The 23805-nt window shown below is 43.0% G+C and overlaps 1 protein-coding gene across 6 annotated transcripts in view; it reads right to left on the bottom strand.

The window, feature by feature from the left end:
* The window catches only part of sgip1 (SH3GL interacting endocytic adaptor 1), a 103736-nt gene that overhangs the window by 70986 nt on the left and 8945 nt on the right, over positions 1-23805 (bottom strand). For all 6 annotated transcript variants that reach the window (XM_033028430.1, XM_033028432.1, XM_033028434.1 and 3 more), the window contains 3 exons: positions 18009-18072; positions 10577-10601; positions 2388-2444 (listed from right to left, as the gene is read on the bottom strand). In XM_033028430.1, coding sequence (XP_032884321.1) covers positions 2388-2444; positions 10577-10601; positions 18009-18072 — 146 coding nt within the window. The remainder of the gene's footprint in view (positions 1-2387; positions 2445-10576; positions 10602-18008; positions 18073-23805) is intronic.

The raw sequence follows: 23805 nt of genomic DNA, 5'->3' as shown, positions 1-23805 counted from the left end.
GACGGCTAACACAGCTTTCTGTGGCAAAGAATTCCACAGATTCATCACCCTCTGACTAAAGAAATTCCTCCTCATTACTTCCTAAAGGATTATCCTTTAATTCTGAGGATATGACCTCTAGATCTAGACTCTCCCACTAGTAGCAACATCCACTTCACATCCACTTTATCCAAGCCTCTCACTATTCAATACAGTGGCACAGTGGTAGAGTTGCTACCTTATAGCGCCAGAGACCCGTGTTCGATCATGACTATGTGTGCTGTCTGAATGAAGTTTGTACCTTCTCCCTATGACCGCCTGGACTTCCTCCCGGTGCTCCGGTTTCCTCCCACATTCCAAAGAGGTGCAGGTGTGTATGTTAATTGGCTTTTGAAAATTGCCCCTAATGTGTTGGATACAAAAGTGAGATAACATAGAACTAGCATACGGGTGATCAATGACCTGTGGACTCGGTGGGCCAATGGGCCTGTTTCCACGCTGTATCTCTATATCTAAAAAGACTATGCCTACCGGATCTTCCGGTTGCTTTAGATTTTAAAGATTCAGTGTGGAAACAGGCCCGTCGGCCCACCGTGTCTGCACTGACCAACGGTCACCCTATACATTAACACTAACCTACACCCCAGGAACAATTTTACAACTTTACCAAAGCCAATTAATCTACATACCTATACGTCTTTGGAGTGTGGGAGGAAACCAGAGCACCTGGGAAAAACCTATGTGGTCACCCATAGTCAGGATCGAACCCGGATCTCTGGCGCTGTATGGCAGCAACTTTACCGCTGCGCCACAGTGCCGCCCCCAACTATTTTAACTACTTTTCCCATTCCCATACTGACCTTTCTATCCTGGTCCTCCTCCATTGTCAGAGTGAGGCCACATGCAAACTGGAGGAAAAGCATCTCGTATTCCTCTTTTTAAAATCAAAAATATTTCTAAAAATATGAACATAATATATAAAGTACCGCCATAATACACGACAAATTATAAACTATTATACAACTATCTTACACTCCTTGTTGAGGATGCATTCAACCCCCCGGAAATCCCCCAGGGCGCCCGTGGACAGCGGATAGTCCCTCTCTAATACCACCCGGTCACGGACCTAACCCTGGAAAAGGGGCAGGCAGCCGGCTCGGGCAGAGGCCTCTTCTCCCTGGTGCCGTGACTCGTGGATGGCCAGCTTGAACCAGGACATCCTCGGCCCCACCCTCTCCCCTTCGCTCAGGGTGTCTGAAGATGAGGATGGTGGGTGAGAAGTGCAGCCAGAAGGCAAGGACCAGCCCCTTTATAGATGATGGAACAGGGGCTGCAACCTCACACACTCCATATACACGTGGTACACAGACTCCTCCAGCCCGTAAAAGTGGCAGGCGGCTGGCGAGTCTGAACCGCAAGAGAAACAGGTTGCAAGGGACTCTCATTCCTCTTGGATAGCTTACAATCCAACGGCAAGAACATTGAATCTTCCAATTTGAAGTAACAAACACACAACAGCCTCCATACCCTTTCCCTTTATCCCCTAAGAACCCTTCCCACTTCTTTTCTCCCCCCACCTACCACCCACCCACAACACTCCTTCCCCTCCCCTGAAAGCAGGCTGACCTTGCACCTGCTTCTCCCCTCCTCCTCCAATTATACCATTTGCAATGGATACACAATTCACAACTTTTCAATCCCTGAGCTTAACAATTCATAACTCTTTATCCTCTTGGGTCACACCCGTCTCTTTATCTCTGGCCTTTGTCCAACAATCTGTCTATTAAATAACTCCCTCACCTGTGTTCACCTATCACCGACCATGCTCCGTTCTGACCCTCCTCTCTTCCAACTTTCTTTTCCACCTCCCTACAATAGGAGGGTTCCAACCCGAAACATCGCCTATCCATGTTCTCTAGGGATGCTGCTGCTTGACCTGCTGAGTTACTCAAGCATTTTGTGTCCATTTTTGGTATAAACTAGCATCGGCAGTTCCTCGTTATTACCTTAATCTTTCTTGAAAACAGCCTTCTAACAGAGTTCAACTGGAGCAGTTCAGGCAACTTCTGCCGAGCAGAAGGCCCAAGATAAGATAGCGCTGAAGTAGAGTAGCATTTTGAACAGCTTGAAACTGATTTCACTCCCACTCCATTTATAAATCTCCTTCTTGTGTTCTCACAGGCCCAAAAATAAGATGATCTGAAACTTCACACTTTCAAAGTGTCTGTGTTACTTTGTACATTGGACCGTGTACACTGTTAAAACCATTTAAAATGTAAGATCACTTTGATTCCATGCTGCTGGTGATAATATTGGATTAATCAATGCACTTTGATGATGCTTACCTTTGAGTAAATTAAGGCATTTGAAAAAAAAAAGTTGCACAAAACAAGGAAGTTTACACTTACATATCGCTCCCAGTCAATTTCTGTATAGAATCCATTTGGAGCACCATTGGTTTTCTTCTGTTGGAGATTAGAAATAAAAAAGTTATTAGTACTTTCTGTATTGCAAATTTTACAGTAACTGTACAGTCTTGCTCCACAGCACAGAATAATATTCATAGAGCCTTTCAGAATACAGGCATAATTTATATTCATGAGGAACGACTTACTTGATGATAATTGGAAGAGTGCCTCAGTATTTTAAACTTTGACACAAGCAAATGTTCTGTCATCCAATGGTGTGAGACATTGCCCTTTATGGTTTACTAGAAAGACCAAATAGTAGTGGACTTGGTTTAATTTTTGCAGTTAATTGTCATGCGGTGGGTTATTGGGAAAGGCTTCAATTTGTCTTTTTAATTGTTGGGTGGTGTGCGTATACTCTCTCATGAATGCTATACTTTTCAAAATGCTTGCTGAATTCACCGTGATTCCTTATTTACTATTGTAATTTACTGCTTTGGGATCATACATGGGTGTACTAATGAAGACAGTGTGCTGCTCAGCTGCCTTCAGGTGAAATTTGTGTTCAATCTGACACTCATATGAGTCCATAGGTTTTCTCATACTCTATCCAGCATGGATGTGTATATTCACTAATAAATCCTGGACGCTATCCTTCCAGCAATTATCCTCTTAAAGGCTCTTAAAGATAGCGGAGTCAGGGGATATGGGGAGAAGGCAGGAACGGGGTACTGATCGGGGATGATCAGCCATGATCACATTGAATGGCGGTGCTAGCTCGAAGGGCCGAATGGCCTACTCCTGCACCTATTGTCTATTGTCTAGGGAAGGTTGGAATTAGAAGATGTGTGCAAAATATCATATATCTGATATATTTTCTTACATATTATATCATGTGTGATAGAAATACAGCTGCTTCATCTTTTGCGATCTGGTATCTTTATTATTATTCTTTAGTTTAAAGTTCAGCATCATTGAGCTACGTCAGTACTGGGAAAGTTTAGTTTAACTTAGAGATACAACGTGGAAACAGGCCCTTCAGCCCATTAAGTCCACGCTGACCAGCGATCCCTAACACTACAAGCCTGTACGTCTTTGGAATGTGGGCGGAAACCGGCAACCCCAAAGAAAACTCACACAGGTCATGGGGAGAGCGTACAAACTCCGTGCAGGCAGCACCCATGGTCAGGATCTAACCCGGGTCTCTGCCGCTGTAAGGCAGCAACTCTACCACTGCACCACCGTGTCGCCCATTGTTGGAGGGGATTCGGAGGGACATGATGTATCAACATTTGGAGAGGCATGGATTGATTTGGGATAGGCAACATGGCTTTGTGCATGGGAAATCATTCTTCACAAATCTCATGGAGTTTTTAAATAGGTCATCAGGAGGGCACGGCAGACAATGTTGTCGATATGGACTTTCGCAAGGCCTTTGACAATGTCCAGCATTGTGGGCTAGTCTGGAAGGTTAGATCGCATGGAATTGATGGTGAGCTAGTCAATTGGAATTAAAAATTGGCTTGGAGGAAGGAGGAAGGAAATGTTAGACAGGAGATAGCTCTGGCATATAGCATTAAGGATAATCCCAAGAGATTTTATGTATGTAAAGGGAAACGGGGTTATCGGAGAGAGAGTGGGACCTCTTCTGAATCAAAGTGGTCAACTCTGTGTGGGGCCACAGGAGATCAGCAAGGTCCTCAATGAGACAAATCTCCTGTAGTCACTGAGTCATAGAGTGATACAGTGTGGAAACAGGCCCTTCGGCCCAATTTGCCCACCACGGCCAACATGTCCCAGCTTCACTAGTCCCACCTGCTGTTACTTGGTCCATATCCCTCCAAACTTGTCCTATCCATGTACCTGTCTAACTGTGTTTTAAACATTTGGATAGTCCCAGCCTCAACTACCTCATCTGGCAGCTTGTTCCATACAGCACCACCCTTTGTGTGAAAAAGTTACCCCTCAGATTCCTTTTCCCCTTCACGTTGAACCTATGTCCTCTGGTCCTCGATTACCCTTCTCTGGGCAAGAGACTCTGTGCATCTACCCGATCTATTCCCCTCATGATTTTATACACCTCTATTGGATCACCCTTCATCCTCCTGCGCTCCAACAAATAGAGACCCAGCCTACTTAACCTCTCCCTATAGCTCACACCCTCTAGTCCTGGCAACATCCTCATAAATCTTCTCTGAACCCTTTCAAACTTAACTATCTTTCCTATAACATGGTGCCCAGAACTTAACACAATATTCTAAATGCAGTCTCACCAACGTCTTATACAACTGCAACAAAACCTCCCAACTTCTATAATCAATACTGACTGATGAAGGCCAATGTGCCAAAAGACTTTTTGACCACCTGATCTACCTGCGATTCGACCTTCAAGGAACCATGCATCTACACTCCTAGATCCCAGAGGCCTAACCATTCACTGTGTAGGTCCTGCCCTTGTTAGACGTCCCAAAATGCAACATCTTACACTTTTCTGTATTAAATTCCATCAACCATTCAGCAGCCCACCTGGCCAATTAATCCAGATCCTACTGCAATCTTTCATAACCATCTTCACTATCTGCAAAACCACCCACTTTTGTATCAACAGCAAATTTGCTAATCTTGCCCTGTATGTTCTCATCCGAATCATTGATGTAGATGACAAACCGTAATGTGCCCAGCACCCAACCCTGAGGCACAGCACTAGTCACAGGCCTGCGCCTGATCACTGTGGGAAGCTAGAGAGGAAATTGCAGGAGGCCTGGCAGAAATTTATGAGTCGTCATTAAATACAGGCGAGGTGCTGAAAGACTGGGTGGTGGCAAAATTTGTGCTTCCATTCAACTCAAGAAGGGCTGCTGGGAAAAGGCTGGGAACTACAGGCCAGTGACCTTAGCATCTGTGGTCAGAAAGTTACTAAAGATTATTTTGAAGGATAGGATATCCATGCATTTAGTTGGACAAAGGATTATTAGATATGGTTAGCACGGTTTTGTACCTGGGAGGTAGTGTCTCACGAATCTGATCGAGTTTTTTGAAGATGTCATCAAAAATGTTGATGTGGGCATAGCTGTAGATGTTGTAAATATGGAATACAGTAAGGCATTCAACAAGGTTCCACATGGTAGGCTGCTCTGGAAGCTTAGATCCCATGGGATTTAAGGAGAGATGGCTAAATGGATAGAGATTTGGCTTCATGGAAGGAAGCAGAGGATGATGGTGGAAGGTTGCTTTTTGAACTGGAGGCCTGTGACTCGTGGTGTGCCTTAGGGTTCGGTGCTGGGCCCATTGATGTTTGTCATCTATATCAATGATTTGGGTGAGAACGTACATGGCATGATTAGCAAATTTGCAGATGTCACAAAAGGAGGTGGTATTGTAGATTGTGAAGATGGTTGTTAATTGCAGCAACGTCTTGATCGGTTGGGCAGGTGGGCTGAGGAATAGTTGATGGAATTTAATACAGAGAAATGTGAGGTGTTGCATTTTGCGAGCACTAACCTGGGCAGAACCTACACAGTGAATGGTAGGGCTCTGGGATGGATGTGTTGGAGAACAGAGGGATCTAGGAGTACAGGTACATAGTTCGTTGAAAGTGCTTCACAGGTCGTGGATAGCGTGGTCAAAAAGGTTTTTGGCACATTGGCCTTCATCAGTCAGAGTGTTGAGTACAGATGTTGAAACATCATGTTGCAGTTGTATAAGACTTTGGTGAGTATTGTGTTCAGTTTTGGGCACCATGTTATAGGAAAGATGTTGTCAATCCGGAAAGGGTGCACAGAAGTTTCATGAGGATGTTGTCAGGAATCGAGGGCCTGATCTACAAGGAGAGGTTGAGCAGGCAAGGCCTCTTATTCCTTGGAGTGCAGGAGGATGACAAATGATCTTATAGAGGTGTATAAAAACATGAGAAAAATAGATACGTTAAATGCATAGAGTCTTTTACCCAGAGTAGGGGAATCAAGAACCAGAGGACATAGGTTTAAGGTGGTGGGTGTATGGAATAGGCTGCCAAGGAGGTAGTTGAGGCAGGAACTATCGCAATGTTTAAGAAACATATAGATAGGTACATGGATAGGACAGGTTTAGAGTGAGGTGAGTCAAATGCAGGCAAGTGGAACTAGTGTAGTTGCGACATGTTGGCCGGTGTGGGCAAGTTGGTCTGAAGGGCCTGTTTTCACGCTGTAAGACTCTATAACTGAAAAAGGGTCCTGACCAAAAACATCACCCATCCATTTTCACCAAAGATGCTGCCTGACCCATTGATTTATTCCAGCATTTTGTGTTTATCTTTGATATAAATCAGCATCTGCAGTTTCTTTTTATTATGGTTTATCTAACCTCACCCTATGGCTGAAACCCTATAATCCAGGCAACGTTCTGATGAATCTCGTCTGCATCCTCTCCAAAGCCTCCACATCTTTCCTATAATAGGGTGACCTGAACTCCACACAATATTCCAAATATGGCTTAGCCAGAGTCCTTTATAGATGCGTCAGGACTTCCTGACTCTTATACTCAATGTCCCTATCATTGAAGGCAAGCATACCATACACTTTCTTTACCATCATATCTACTTGTGCTGCCACTTTCTGTGTGCTATTAACTTGGACTCCAATATCATTTTGCACATCAATGCTGTTAAGGGTCTTGCATTAACTGTTTTATCTCTCCTTACATTGACAATCCCGAAGTGCAACACCACACACTTGCTCGGGTTAAACTCCATCTGCCATTTCTCTGCCCATTTCTTCAGCTGGTCTATCTCCCGCTATATCTTCTGACAGCATCCCTCACTGTCTGCAACTCCTCCAATTTTGGTGTTGTTAGAAAACTTACTCACCAACCCATTTACATTTATGTCTATGTCATTTATAACAGCAGAGGTCCCAGCATAGATCCCTGCAGAACTCCACTGGTCGCAGATATTCAGCCAGAATATCACCCTTTCACCACAACCCTGTCTTCTATGAATAAGCCATTTCTGAATCCATACGACCATCATCGTGAATTAAAATACATCGTAATCTTCTGGATCAGCCTACCATGCGGGACATTGTCCAAAACCTTATTAAAGTCGATGTATACATCCACTACCCCACCTTCACGAATCTGCTTTGTCGTCTCCTCAAAAAAATTCAATCAATTTAATAAGACACGAACTGCCACGTACAATGCCATGCTGGCTATCCCTAATTAGCTCATTCTCTTCCTAATGGAAGTAAGTCATGTCTTGAAGAATTTTCTCCAACAGTTTCGCTACCATTGACATGAGGACCACTGGCCGATAGTTCCCCGGGTTCTCTCCACTTCCCTTCTTGACAAAGAAACAAGAATGAAACAGCTTCGCGGGTTGGAGCCTGGGCCTCGCAGGCAGGTGGTGGAGCCTTACGGGTCGGAGGTAGAGCCACGCGGGTCGGAGGTGGAGCCTTGCGGGTTGGCCAATCCCGCGGCCATCGTTGCCTGGGTCGGCGGAGCAAGCAGCTGGGCCTAGGTTGGCACTACAGAGGCGTCCGGAGAGGACCCGGCATTGGTGGAGAGGTCCAATGATGGCGTCGACTGACGGACGAGGACGTATACGTGGAAGTGAGGACGCCGCTGCCGAGGGAAGGAACAAAGGAGGACTCAACGTGGGGGGACTGCCGTGAGGGTGGTGGGAAGAGCAACGGACAATGGGGGACACGGTGTGGGGGGACCACCGTGAGAGAGGGGGGAAGAACAAAGGGGAAACTTGCACAGGGAGGGGGGGGGGGTTATAACTTTGTAAACGCCCTTTATAGGTGACTATTTACATACCTTGGCAAGGTATGCAAGCAAAGAATTTCACTGTGACAATAAAGTATTCTAACATTCTATTTATCTAACATTAGCCACTTTTCAGTCCTATAGTGAGAGAAAAAAAAAAGATTTCTATCAAGGCCCTCGCAATCTCCCCTCTTGTCTCCCTCAATAAGTTGCGATAGATCCCATCAGGCCTTGGTCACAAGGTCATAAGTGATAGGAGCAGAATTAGGCCATTTGGTTCATCACGTCTACTAAGCCATTCAATCGTGGCTGATTTATCTCTCCCTCCTAACCCCATTCACCTGCCTTCTCCCCATAACCCTTGACACCTGTACTAATCACGGATCTATCTATCTCTGCCTTAAAAATATCCATTGACTCGTCCTCCAGAGCCTTATGTGGCAAAGAATTCCACAGATTCACCACCCTCTGACTAAATAAATTCCTCCTCAACTCCTTCCTAAAGGAACATCTAATTCTGAGGCTATGACCTCTAGTCCTAGACTCTACCACTAGTGAAAACATCCTCTCCACATCCACTCTATCCAAGCCAGTCACTATTCAGTGTTTCAATGAGGTCCCCCTTCATTCTTCTAAACTCCAGCGAGTACTGGCCCAGTGCTGACAAATGCTCATCATATGTTAACCCAGGGCCAACACATCCTTCCTCAGATATGTGGCCCAAAATTGCTCATAATACTCCAAATACGGCCTGGCCAGCACCTTATAGAGCCTCAGCATTACATCCCTGTTTTTGTATTTTTGCCCTCTTGAAATAAATGCTAGCAATGCTTTGCATTCTTTACTACAGATTTGACTTGAAAATTAACTTTTTAGGAATCCTGCAGCAGCACTCCAAAGTCCCTTTGCACCTCTGATTTCTGGATTCTCTCCCCATTTAGAAAATAGTCTACACTTTTATTCCTTCTACCAAACACACTTTGCTACCTTATACTCCATCTGCCACTTCTCTGCCCACTCTCCCAACTTGTCCAAGTCCTTCTGCAGAGTCTCTGCTTTCTCTGCGCTATTTGCCCCTCCACCTATTTTCATATCATCTGCAAGCCTGGCCACAAAACCTTCAATCCCCTCATCCAAATAAATAATATACAATGTGAAGAGTAGCAGTCCGAGCACCAATCCCTGTTGAACTCCGCACTGGCAGCCAACCAGAAAAAGCCCCCTTTCACAAGTTCACAAGTTATAGGAGTAGAATTAGACCATTTGGCCCATCAAGTCCACTCCGCCATTCAATCATGGGTGATCTCCGCCTCCTTATCCCATTTTCCTGCCTTCTCCTCGTAACCCTTGACACCTGTTCTGATCAAGAATTTGTCTATCTCTGCCTTAAAAATATCCACTGACTTGCCCTCCATTGCCCTCTGTGGCAATGTTCCACAGATTAACTACCATCTGACTAAAGAGTGACTGACTTTATTGCCATTCTTGCCTTCTGCCATGTGGCCAACCTGCTATCCATGCTAGTAGCTGCCATTTGATACCTTGGGCTCTCATCTTCACGTGTGGCACCTAATCAAAGGCTTTCTGAAAATCTCGGTAAACTGAAGCCATTGGCTCTCCTTTGTCTGTCCTCCTATTTACTTCATCAAAAATTCCAGCAGATTCGTCAGGCAAGATCTCCACTTCACAAAACCATGCTGACTTCGGCCTATTTTATCATGAACTTCTAAGTACTCCATATACCTCATCCTGAGGTTCAAGAGCCTCAGCACCTTCTCAATCTGAAAATTACTACATATATTAGTATTCCCCACACTGATCTCGCAGATGGGGTAATAGATGGGGTAGATGCACAGAGTCTCTTGCCCAGAGTAGGGGAATCAAGAACCAGAGGACATATGTAAGGTACAGTTTATTTGCACCCTAATGGAGATAAAAGCCAACTGCAGATGCTAAAATCTGGAGAAATTCAACGAGTTAGGCAGCATCTATGGAGGGCAATGGAGAGTCAAGATATTGAATTAAGACCCTTCATCTGGATTGAAAAAGTAGAGAGCAGATTGTCAATACTTAATAAAGATTAGGAAGAGGGGTGGGACAGGATGAGTTGACGTCTTGTGTGATATTGCAAATATTGGAAATTTGAAATTAAAACAGGAAAGCTCAAGCAGTTCAAAGGGAAAAAGATTTAGAACCCAATAATTGTTCTGAAATGTTTATCTCTTCCCACAAATGCTGCCTCGTTTCCAATGGAAAGTTCATAGTGAACAATGTTTCTGTTGAAACAAATCTGTAATCTAGTGAGTCTGCTGTTGCTGAGACCTTTGGCTGGATTTGAAACAGAGCAGCAAATGTACCAAGAGACACCTGTATTATTAATGCAATGTGTTACAAATATTGGTGTGATTATTTAATATACACATTAACCAATAATGAATACTTACATTTCCATCTCTGTCTGGTGAACCACTGTATGGAAAGAGAGAACATTGTATTTTTAAGCAAAAAGTGCCATATTCAAAATAGAATTATTGATGTAAGATGTTATAATATTAGTATATATCAACATATATAGTAGTAGATACTGTTCAAAAGGGAACTGCAGATGCTGGAATATCGAAGGTACACAAAATTGCTGGGGAAACTCAGCGGGTGCAGCAGCATCTATGGAGCGAAGGAAATAGGCGACGTTTCGGGCCGAAACCCTTCTTCAGACTGATGGGGGGTGGGGGGGGGGAAGAAAGAAGGAAAAGGGGAGGAGGAGGAGGAGCCCGAGGGCGGGCGGATGGGAGGGTGGGAGGAGACAGCTAGAGGGTTAAGGAAGGGGAGGAGACAGCAAGGGCTAGCAAAATTGGGAGAATTCAATGTTAATGCCATAAGGACGCAAGGTCCCCAGACGGAATATGAGGTGCTGTTCCTCCAATTTCCGCTGTTGCTCACTCTGGCAATGGAGGAGACCCAGGACAGAGAGGTCGGATTGGGAATGGGAGGGGGAGTTGAAGTGCTGAGCCACTGACAGTTTGCTGGCTTCTGAGGGTTTAGGAAAAACTAGATATTTGGGCATTCATTATGTGGAAAAGTTGCAGTATAGACACCTCCACATCTTCGCTTTGAACAAAGTGTTATTGTAATTACTTGCATTTGACTTTGGCCAACTGTCTTTGAACAAAGAAACATGGGAACGAGGAACTGTTGTGATATGGATTGCTATAGTTTCCACCCGCAAGAAGTCTATCTATATGGTGCATTTAAAGTAATGCTATGTACCTCGCAGGAACTCAGATAGAGGAAAATTTGGTCAAGGAGAAGGTTTCGGGAAATACCTGGGACAAGCAAGGTACATAGATAGAATTGCCACGGGGTGTGGCAGCTGAGAGCATAGTTGCTAATTGCTGAGACTCGATAGGTAAGATCATAGTCAGGTAGCGTGGTCCCATCAAGCTGAATGACAATAGAACCGGACGGTGTGGTCAACCATGTCAAAAGATAGATAGCAGGCAATGAGGGATAAAATGCCTCTGTTGTCCCCAGCAGCTGCAAGGATGGAAACCTAATTTAAAACAAGGAACTCTGGGCAAAAGTTGCATTAATTTGGAAGTTACATTATAATTAACTCTGGAGCAGAAAGAAAGGAGGAAGTTTAGGTAATAGTGTGGGTTCGCAGGGGGATTAATTTTTAACACCTTCCAATAAACTCGAGATAAACAAACTTTCATCAAATGTTGTGCCTGCCTACCATGTGATTTTACTGTGAACAATTTTATGAAACTTCAGTCAGTTCGCAAGTACAAAAAAAGACCGGCACTAGCACTCTTGTGATCTTGCTCCTTTCACACCTCTGTGTCACAGCCATTAAACATCCAAAGCAGATGAAAATAATCTGTTCTGGTTGTGCAACATTGGTGTTTAATGGCTCCACATAATTGGAGAAAATGTTGATTAACCTACAGAGACCAAGTGCCAACTGAATTTATGGAGATGCCAATTGCCAGGCAGTAAAGTACAAGTCATGTTATTTTCACTGATTTAACATTCATACCCTACTTATTTTAGCCCAAATTTTGTTTGATTTTCGCAGCTGGATTTAAGGTGACAGTCAATGATTACTTGTTAAATTCAATCACAAAAACAACATAAACACACACATCAGTCCAACCAGTTGTAGGCTGCTCTGCGGAATGCCCGCCCACCACCTCTCCTGACTTCAACCTTCCTTGGTGTTAAGGCCAACTACCAAGGCACCAAGGAACTGAAGATGCTGGTTTACACCGAAGATAGACTTTTGTGTCTATCTTCAATATAAAGTCTTGGTAAACATTCTGCCTCAATCTGCAATTTAGTTAAATTTGACAAAAACAATCATTAAATGAGGACTGGATTTAGAGCCATTGCTAAGACTTGGTCTTGCTCTCATCATAATCACAATCATAATCATAATTTATTAACCAAGTATGTTTTGCAACATTTGAGGAATTTGGTTTGCCATACAGTCCTACCAAAAAAGTACCAAGACACACAACTACATAAAACTTTGACATAAACATCCACCACAGTGGCTCCTCCACATTCCCCACTGATGGAAGGCATCAGTGGGGCCTAAGCTCCTGCTTCAGGGTGGGCGAAACTCCTGCAGCTTGGAGTCCCCGAAGTCAGCCGCTAACCAGGGACTGCGAGCTCTATGATGTTAAAGTCCACAACTCCCGCATGTTGGAGCACTAAAGGTTGTCCCCTGACAAAGGGATAATCCGCTCCAAGATGTTAAAGTTTGCAGGCTCTGCGTTGAAGCTCTAGAAGTCCCAGCAAGTGGCCGCCAACTCCACGATGTTAGGCCGCAGTGTGGACGGAGATACGACATGGAAAAAGTCGCATCTCTGTCGAGATAAGAGATAAAAAATGTTTCCCCCTCCCCCCCCACCAATACAAAACTAAAGATAAACAGTGTGGAAACAGGCCCTTCATCCCAACTCGCCCACACCGGCCAACAATGTGCCAGCTAGACTGGTCCAACTTACTTATAACCATATAATATAACCATATAACAATTATAGCACAGAAACAGGCCATCTTGACCCTTCTAGTCCGTGCCGAACACGTATTCTCCCCTAGTCCCATATACCTGCGCTCAGACCATAACCCTCTATTCCTTTCCCGTCCATATAACTATCCAATTTATTTTTAAATGATAAAAACGAACCTGCCTCCACCACCTTCACTGGAAGCTCATTCCACACAGCTACCACTCTCCGAGTAAAGAAGTTCCCCCTCATGTTACCCCTAAACTTCTGTCCCTTAATTCTCAAGTCATGTCCCCTTGTTTGAATCTTCCCTACTCTCAGTGGGAAAAGCTTAGGCCGCAGTGTAGACAGAGATACGACATGGAAAAAGTCACATCTCCGTCGAGATAAGAGATAAAAAAAGTTTCCCCCTCCCCCCCCACCAATACAAAACTAAAGATAAACAGTGTGGAAACAGGCCCTTCATCCCATGCTTGCTCTTGATCCATATCCCTCCAAACCTGTCCTATCCATGTACCTGTCCAACTGTTTCTTAAATTATGGGATAGTCCCAGCCTCAACTACCTCCTCTGGCAGTTTGTTCCATACACCCACCACCTTCTGTGTGAAAAAGTTACCCCTCGGATTCCTATTAAATCTTTTCCCCTTCACCTTGAACCTATGACCTCTGGTTCTCGATTCCCCTACTCCGGGTAAAAGACTGTGCCCGATCTATTCCTCTGATGATTTTGTACACCTCTATAAGATCTCCCTTCATCCTCCTACACAGGGAATAGAGACCCAGCCTACTCAACCTCTCTCGAAAGCTCACACCCTCTAGTCCTGGTAACATCCTCGTAAATCCTTTCTGAACCTTTTCAAGCTTGACAATATCTTTAATAACATGGTGCCCAGAACTGAACACAATATTCTAAATGCGGTCTCACCAACGTCTTATACAACTGTAACATGACCTCCCAACTCCTATACAATACTCTGACTGATGAAGACCAAAGTGCCAAAAGCCTTTTTGACCACCTTATCTACCTGCTCTTCTCATTCAAGTGAATATGTGGCTAGTTAACCGAATCTTTCCTTATATGACCAGATGAATATTTTCTAATCTATCACCACTTTAATAATAGAAAATGCTGGAGTAAACAAAAATTAAAATTAAACTCAGCGGGTCAGCAACATTTGTGGAGGAAACAGATATGCAGCATTTTGGGTGGGGATCCTTCTTCAGACTTCTCTCTTCTGTGTTTCTCCAGTAATTTCTGTTTTTCTCAAGCTTTCAACCTGCAATTTTTTGGATCACCATTTTAATAATATCTGCCTTTCTGCTTCTCTTAGCAAAGTTGGTAATTCACATTATACCATATCCACGTGTATTTCCCACATATTACACTTGTCTAAATCCATTTGAAACCCTTTGCAATTCTTTTACAAGTCGCAATTCCATCCAATTTCCTGTTATTGGGAAACATAAGAATATTACATTTGATTCCCTCATCTGAATCACAGATGTACATTATGAACAGCTGGAACATAAGTAATGATTCCGGTGGTACCCCGCTGGTCTTTGCTTGCCACAACAAGAAAGTTGTATTTATTCCTATCCTCTGCACTTGGTCTTTTATTTACTTTTCAGTTCATGTGAGTTTTTTTTAATCCCAAACCCATATGCTTTAACCCATATGACCTTCCGAAAATTCATTTGTTTCATTGTAGACAGAAGAACTGCAGATAATGGTTTAAACTGAAAACAGACACAAAAAGCTGGAGTCTCAGGATGACAGCCAGCATCTCTGCAGAAAAGGAATAGGTGATGTTATGTTGGTCGAGAAGAAGTGGCTTTATTGCTTAATCTCTCGCACTTTAGAAGTTATGCATGCACTGTATTGGGGGCTGCCTCTGTTAGTATTCCAGGATGCAGATTATCAGGCTCCAGTAACCTATTAGCATTCAATGTAATTAATTTTCTCCATCACTGTTTACTAATATTAATTTCTTTCCATTTCCAATTTTAATTAGATTCTTGGTTCCCCGGCATTTCTGGGAAACATTTGTGACAGTTGTGAAGCCAGAACCAAACTTCCCCTCTCACCTTCAATCTATGTTTGGCCCATCGAGTTCACACTGACCATTGTTCATCTGTTCACACTAGTTCTATGTTATCCCGCCTTCACATCCACTCCATACACATTAAGGGCAATTTAGAGAGCTAATTACCCTACAAACACGAGCCTGGGTCTCTAGCACTGAGGCAATGGCTCTACCAGCTGCACCATGTTACTGTAATTTACAAGGCAGAGACCTCAGGGTGTGGATAGGTCTGTGTGACTTGGACGTTGTAGCCTTTACGGACACTTGGCAAAGAGAGGGGTAGATCTGGCAGCTTAACATTCAAGGGCACAGGTGCAACAGGCAAGATAAAGTTGGGATAAAAGAGGCAGTGGGTGTTGCTTTATTGGTTATGGAGAATGCCACGGCAGTATTTCAAGATGACATTCCTGGTAGATTCACTAAAGACACGCTCAATCAGCCTCGGCCTATGGGATCTCCCAGTTGCAAACTGTTTCAACCCCTTCCCAACCCAGTAGTATGAACTTTGAATTATCTAAGTAACGTCTACTTACACTGCCCTGTCCCTTCCCCCTTGCCCCCTTCCTCCACTGTAGTCATTTTACCAGTTCCACAGTTCTGCACTTTGTTTCCCGCCTGAGATCACACCTGACCAAGCCAACAATGGACCTACCAGGCACCCCCTGCCTGAGATCATTTCTGACCAGCGCTAATTGGTCCTGGTCTTTTCTCACCTCCAGCTCTATAAACTCCCTCACCCCACACCCAACTTTTAGTCTCAAAAAGGGTCTCAACCCGAAAGCCATCCATTATTTTTCTCCAGAGGTGCTGCCTGACCCGCTGTGTACTCCAGCACTTAATGTCCATCTTATTGACATAAACCAGTATCTGCAACTCTTTGCTTCTATATTACTGATGCTTCATCCAGTGAGGCTGTATGGATGGAGCAGAGAAAGAAAAAGGGATGATCACGTTGAGATTGTGCTCTAGACTCCATTAGTCAATGGGAATATGCCAGGAGATTGCAGGCAGCTGCATTTAGGGAAGGCAAACTGGGGCAGGACCTTCACTGTTGGGCACTGTGGAGTGTTGATGAGCAGTCATAGAGTCATAGAGTCTGGAAACAGGGACTGTGGCCCAATGTGCCACACCGATCAACATGCCCCACCTACATTACACCCACCTTCCCGAGCTTGGCCCATAACCATCTAAACCTACCGTATCCATGTAGATGTCCAAATGTCTCTTAAATGTTATGATGGTACCAGCCTCAACTATCTCCTCTGGCAGCTTGTTCTATATACCCACCATCCATTGTGTAAAAAAAGTTCTCCCTCAGGTTCCTATTAAATCTTTGCCCCCTCAACTTAATCCAATGTCCTCCGGTTCTTGATTCCCCTATTCTGGGCAACAGACTGCATTTACCTGATCTAATCCTCGCATGATTTTGTACACCTCTGTAAGATCACCCATCATCCTCCTGCCCTCCAAGGAATAGAGTCCTAGCCTGCTCAACCTCTCCCTATAGCTCAGGCCGTAGTTCTTGCAACATCCTCGTAAATCTTCTATGTACCCTTTCCAGCTTGACAACATCTTTCCTATAACATTGTGACCAAACACTGAACACAATACTCTTAAATGTGGCTTCACCAATGTCTTATAGAACTGTAACTGACCTCCCAACGTTTATATTCAATACTGTGACTGATGAAGGATAATGTGCCAAAAACCGTTTTGACTACCTGTGATGCCACTTTCAACGAACTATGTACCTCCACTCCTAGATCCCGCTGCTCTACAACACCCCCTAGAGCCTTACCATTCTCTGTGTAGGTCCTGCTCCTGTTAGACTTCTGAAAATGTAACACCTCACATTGCTCTGCATTCAATTCCATCAACTGTTCCTCAGCCCACCTGCCCAAACGATCAAGATCCTGCTGCATTTTTTGACAACCATCTTCACTATCTACAATACCACCCACTTTAATGTCATCTGCAAACTTACTCATCATGCCTAGTACGTTCTCATCCAAATCAATGATAGCGATGCCAAATTGGCCCAGCACCTAACCCTGAGAGACACACCACTAGTCACAGGCCTTCAGTCTGCAAAACAACCTTCCACCATCACTCTCTGCTTCCTTCCATGAAGCCAATTTTCTACCTATTACATCTTGTAATTAGCTACTCAGTTAACCAATTTGGATGCCACAAATAATCAATGGGTTTGCCGCTCAAAGCTGCCGCTCCTGCTCCGACTTGACGTTGACTTGCCCAAGCCTGTCCACTGACTTGCCTTTTAAATGATGATGGCAGGACCATACCTATCACATGAAATACCCATCACTAATAACTTGAGTAAATTGTGTAACAAAGTCCTACCATTCAAAGCACTCCAATGAAACATTTATATGTTCTCGACTTCTGACCATTGATATTTTGTGAGCAGTGCTGAATAAAGTACCCATTACCCCTCAGCTTTCGTAAGTAAATTAATACATTTTTAAGATAGCTTTGAAGCAGAAAAATAAGGCAAACAACAAAACCACCACCTCTATTTACAATGCGATTGCTGAACTTAATGGTAATAGCGTATCAAGATTTCCAATTAGGCTGCCCAGAGACACATTATAATAAGACTGAAGAATACTGGTGAATGTCTTTACAGCTTTTCTCAAATTGACAAGATTCCAGTGATAATTCATTGCTGAGACAAACCCGGCAGTGACACCTTGTTTATCCCACAAGGGATCAACCCAATCTGCCAAAAGAGAATTGGTTTAGACCAAATACTTGCGTTGAATCAGTGTCTTTTTCTTTCTTCCGTATACCAAAAGCTTTCCTTGTACGTTTTTTCAATCCTGTTAATTAAACACAAAGAAAGTAAGCTTGACATTAAATGGAAATTAAAAAGATCAATGATAATTTATACGTCAGATAAATAAGATTGTTTACTTAGAGATGCAGCATAGAAACAGGCCCTTCGACCCACTGAGTCTACGCTGACCGCCAATCGTCTGTTCTACACTATTCTATACACTTCCAGGGGCAATTTACATAGGCCAATTAACCTACACACCCAAAGTCTTTGGTAAGTGGAAGGAAACTGGAGCACCCGGAGGAAGTTTCCAGGTCACAGGGAGAACGTGCAAACTCCACAACTCCACACCCGAGGTCAGGATTGAACCGGGGTCTTTGGCACTGTGAGGCAGCAGCTCTACTAGCTGTGCGACTGTGCTGCTCGTTTTATAGTTTGATAGCTACCTTCTTCAGAAACTTAAATAGAACTCTTTTTTTTAAACTCTACAATATTTCCTTTCGGCTCCCATCTTTTTCCAAGTAACTTCTTCTCGACAGTGAGTGCTGGCACATAAACTGCCCTCACACGAACTCAACGGCCTTTCGTTGGATAATGATTAGCAGGGTAAAACCTGAAAAATTCCTCCCCCTTCCTCCCTCTGTTGATTAAGGCTAAATTTCCTGTGGTGGGCATGGTCCTACTATCATCACTGAAATTTTGAATGAGACCTGCAGAAGAGTTAGATTTTTTGCCTTTCTGCCTAGAAAGCAGCCAGAGATGGTTCTTACACATAGTGTACTGTTGAAAATTTAGCTTTAATAACCTGCATTTCCCCATTTCACACTGCATATATGTACTTAATTATTACTTTTGCAAGGAAAACCAAATAGTGCCTCGCAATTTTGCTTCAAGTGGCTTTATGCAGAGAAAATCTACTGTAGAAATGAGAGGACACTAATCAAAGGGATGTTTATTTCACACTCAACCACGTAGATTAACGCAGAGTTATATGAATGACAAACATTTAATGTAGTTGAAGCATGAAATTTTTGAAAATGACACATTAACATTGAAAGAAAGCATCTTTCAAATACGAGGAATAACATCAATAAAAGCAAAAGATACAGGGCAGGCAGCATTAAATTCCATCAACCATTCCTCAGCCCACTTTCCCAAATGATCAAGATCCTGCTGTAATTTATGATAATCATCTTCACTATCTACGATACATCCACTTTAGTGTCATCTGCAAACATACTGAGAATTTCTAGTACATTCTCATCCAAAAAAAGAATGCAAAATGGGTTATATTGTGAAACTACACATTCAATTGCCAACACAAATTGTCAAAAGTAGCTTGGAATTTTAATTTATGAAATATATTTTGTAATGTCACACAGCATAGTGACAGACTAAAAATATCTACCATTCAGCATATGGAATACATACAGGAGAGTTTTTAAAACAGTATTTTAAGGAACTAACCATCTAAGACCATGTTTAATATTTCTAATTTTCCATCACTATGTAATTTCTATCGTTCACATTTTTATTACTCAACTAGACTAAGTGGGACCTGTTGGGTCCCAGCTTCACACGGGAGGGCTGGTCCCCCAACGCAATATTCCACCTCTCCACCAATTCCAATATTGCTGGCCAGTAGAGGGGGAGGGGGGGGGGGGGGCTTTGGGAGCGCTAGCACGGTGTTGTGGGCCAAAGGGACTGGTTTTCAGAGGGCTAGTATGGACATTGTGGGCCGAATGGATTCTTGGGCTGGCAGCTACACACACACACACACACACACACACACACACACACACACACACACACACACAACAGGAAGTCTCGAAATGAGCGGGACCTTTGAACCAAACACAGTAGGACCTCATAAAGCATTTATTCCTTCCAAACACAAGTCAGACCTAATAAAGCTTTGCAGTTTCAAGCACAGACAGGGCTTCATCGTGGTGATTGACAGGCGAGAGGATCTCAAGGTTTTTTTAAACACTCATAACTTTTTTTTATTGATGGGGAAAAACCCTCGGGGCTTGCTCAGCAGAGGAGGACTGTGAGTGAGATGGCCAAAATTCTTAGCGATATATGGTAGCGTTTTTTCTAAAATCAATATACAGCGCAGAAGTGGTCAAAATGAGACTTTTAATTATGTAGATATCAGTTGGTGATACAATGAGTCAATTTGGTTGAGTAAACCTCCTGTCACTAACAATTATTGAGGGATAAAAAATGTACAGGGAGGGTAGCATAGTGATGGCTAATGTGAAAAATACATATAGTGTCACTTTGAAAAGAAGCTAATAGTATCAAAAATAGTGCGAAAATTCTAAAAATCAGAAACAGGTGAATAAGACGTTGATGAAGGGGAGAAAATAAAATTTGAAAACAAACTGACAAGAACTTTAAACAGATTGGGAGAGACTGCAATTGATGGAATCAACAAGCAATCTGCTGGAGAAACTCAACAGATTGTGCGGCATCCGTGGGTAAAAAAGAATAGTCGACATTTCAGGTCAAAATCTTGTATCAGGACTGAGAGTAGAAAGAGGGGGGTGGAGATGAGGGGATGAGAGATACTGTACACCTCCTCTTCACTCTCAGTCCTGATGTAGGGCTATGAACTGAAATGTTGACCATTACTTTCCCCCCACAGATGCTACCCGACCAGCTGAGTACCTCCAGCAAATAGTCTGCATGGAGAGGTTTTAAAGGAGCTCCATGTAGTGTTGTCCTCAGAGTGATGATAAGTGTGATGTATGTAATATAATTAGCATATGTTATGTCTTGTGCGAGGGGACGCATGCGCTAGGGGAGACTCATGGTGGCGTCCTGCAATAAAGAAGCTTGTTAGTTTACTCCTGTATCTGAGAGTTCTTTTGAGTCAATTCCAAGTACCCAAATACACTACAATAGGTGTTCTTGCTTTTCCAGCCCAACAAGTACATACCCTTGCTGTGGGTTGTGCGCATCTGTGACACTAGGCACCGTAGGACCTGGATTACTGTCAACACATGGAGCAAAAGCTGCCAGCTGTCAGCAATAGTCCAAACTCACTCTGCCAGCCAGAGTGCAGAGCTGAACCGTGCATTTCAGCGCTGCATTGCCTGCACTGGCTCATCCAATACCAGTCCTGCAGAGACAGCCTCTGCAGAGTGAACTGTGGAGTGATTCTGAAAGAGCAAAGTGGAAGGCAAAGCTTCATGACAGATTCCCGCATTGTAGCACTGACAGTAATGCATATTTCTCTCTGCACATATGTTATAATGACTCTTTTTAAGGCTGATGCCTTGGGCACTCATGTTCCCTCTAACACAATCTGTGCTCTACATCCGGCACCAATGCTCAAGTATTTACAAAGGATAGATTTGCAAAAATAGACACAGGTCCTTTAGAGACATAAACAGGAAAAAATTCAGTGGGTAATAAAGAAATTACTAAAACTAAAAAAAACTGCTGGAAATCAGTAATACAACTGAAAACGTATAAAACACTCAGCAAGTCAGAGACCACATTTGCAAAGAGAAATAGCTACATTTACAGGTCGAAGACTATTTATCAGAATTACCAATAATCTGAAATCTCAACAGAAATCAATCTCTTGGAAGAATTACTATTTTTGTAATTTAACTCGCCATAAATTTTAAGTGCAATAATTGCATTGGTGTCCAAGGAGATTTCAGAACTCTCGCTCTGGGGGATGAGTGAGATCTGTAGAGCTTACCGTAGTTAGGCTAATGACTCAGCAGGACTGCTCTGATCGTACATACTGTAATTGTGCTGCAGTGAACAGATAGGAACAGCATGATATCAGGTACAACTGACATCAAACTTAGTAGTATCTGTATTGACATGTAAAATTAAGCTTGTTGGATTACTTTCCAGGATATAGAGATTCCAGATTTAGAAATCATGCTGGCACTGAGACATCCAAGATTAATTTTGCTCCAGAGTTTAATTCACATGTGATGTGCAAAGATATTAGTCATCAGAATAAAACATATTCACTCTCAGGTTTTCTATCATAGACCCACTCTGGCTTTTTTTAAATCGTTGCACCTCTGATTCATTCACTGCTCTAAAGTAAGTATTACATATTGGAGATATAATATTTTAATCACTTTACTGTCTAAACTCAAAGGTACAATCATTCCAATTTTTCTATTTCTTTCTGCAATACTGACTACCCTCAGGGCACTTCAATCAACTTCCTGAAGTTCACCTGTCCTCATGCCTTTCTCTACAGTAAAGGAGAAATACATATCTGACAGGAACAGGCATGTCCTGAATTATCATATATTCATAGCAAAAGGATTTGAGTATAGGAGCAGGGAGGTTCTACTGCAGTTGTACAGGGTCTTGGTGAGACCACACCTGGAGTATTGCGTACAGTTTTGGTCTCCTAATCTGAGGAAAGACATTCTTGCCACAGAGGGAGTACAGAGAAGGTTCACCAGACTGATTCCTGGGATGTCAGGACTTTCATATGAAGAAAGACTGGATAGACTCGGTTTGTACTTGCTAGAATTTAGAAGATTGAGGGGGGATCTTATAGAAACTTACAAAATTCTTAAGGGGTTGGACAGGCTAGATGCAGGAAGATTGTTCCCGATGTTGGGGAAGTCCAGAACAAGGGGTCACAGTTTAAGGATAAGGGGGAAATCTTTTAGGACCGAGATGAGGAAAACTTTTTTCACACAGAGAGTGGTGAATCTCTGGAATTCTCTCCCGCAGAAGGTAGTTGAGGCCAGTTCATTGGCTATATTTAAGAGGGAGTTAGATGTGGCCCTTGTGGCTAAAGGGATCAGGGGGTATGGAGAGAAGGCAGGTACAGGATACTGAGTTGGATGATCAGCCATGATCATATTGAATGGCGGTGCAGGCTCGAAGGGCCGAATGGCCTACTCCTGCACCTATTTTCTATGTTTCTATGTTTCTATCATCAAACTTTGAAAAATGATTAGCCCACTCTCCAGACATTCCTTTTGCTGCTAACAACATGCTCCAATCAACTTGAGCAAGTTGCTACCAAAGATGGCCTTACCCCATTGTTCCAATGCCCTTAACACTAGTTTGAAGTTAGATAACCATGCTTAATGTTTTCCCAGATTTGTTTCTCAGAAGCTTATGAATGAAAATACACTACTTTTTCCAGGATGTAAACATTTTTGCTGAGAAATTGGAGCCATTTATGCTCGCTTTTCAAGCGTAAAATGTTAATAGAAATAATTTCTCTGAAACTTTAACATGATTGTACAATTTTCTGATGACAGCATTGGGAAATTCGATTGCACATTTCTGATTCACCTGAGGCCTGATGTTATGCCCTCAGCATAATTCACACACCAGAGGATCTGGTCAGATACATGATGTAATTTCCTCAATAAATATATCCTATTTTTCTTAGGGATAGGATATAAAAAACACATTTGGATAGTCATGATGTACAAGATGGGCAAGGCCATAAACATTGTCAAAATAGACTTAAGCAAGGCCTTTGATGAAGTTCTACATGGTAGGTAGGCTCTTCTGGAAGGTTAGACTTCATGGGATCATGAGATAGCTAACTGGATACAGAATAGCCCATGCAAGGAAACTGAGTTGGTGGAAGGCTATTTATCGGACTGGAGACCTATGACTGGTGGTGTGTCTCAGTGATCGGTACTAGGATAAGGATGGATGAGGATACGGAACTTGGATAAGGCATGGTTAGTAATTTTGCAGATGACTCTATAGTATGTGATATTATAGACAGTGAAGATCGTTATCAAAAATTATTGTA

This window comes from Amblyraja radiata, chromosome 10 (assembly GCF_010909765.2).
Source record: "Amblyraja radiata isolate CabotCenter1 chromosome 10, sAmbRad1.1.pri, whole genome shotgun sequence".
NCBI lineage: Eukaryota > Metazoa > Chordata > Chondrichthyes > Rajiformes > Rajidae > Amblyraja > Amblyraja radiata.
The sequence above is the reverse complement of the archived record's forward strand: the minus strand, read 5'-3'. Positions and strand labels throughout refer to the sequence as shown.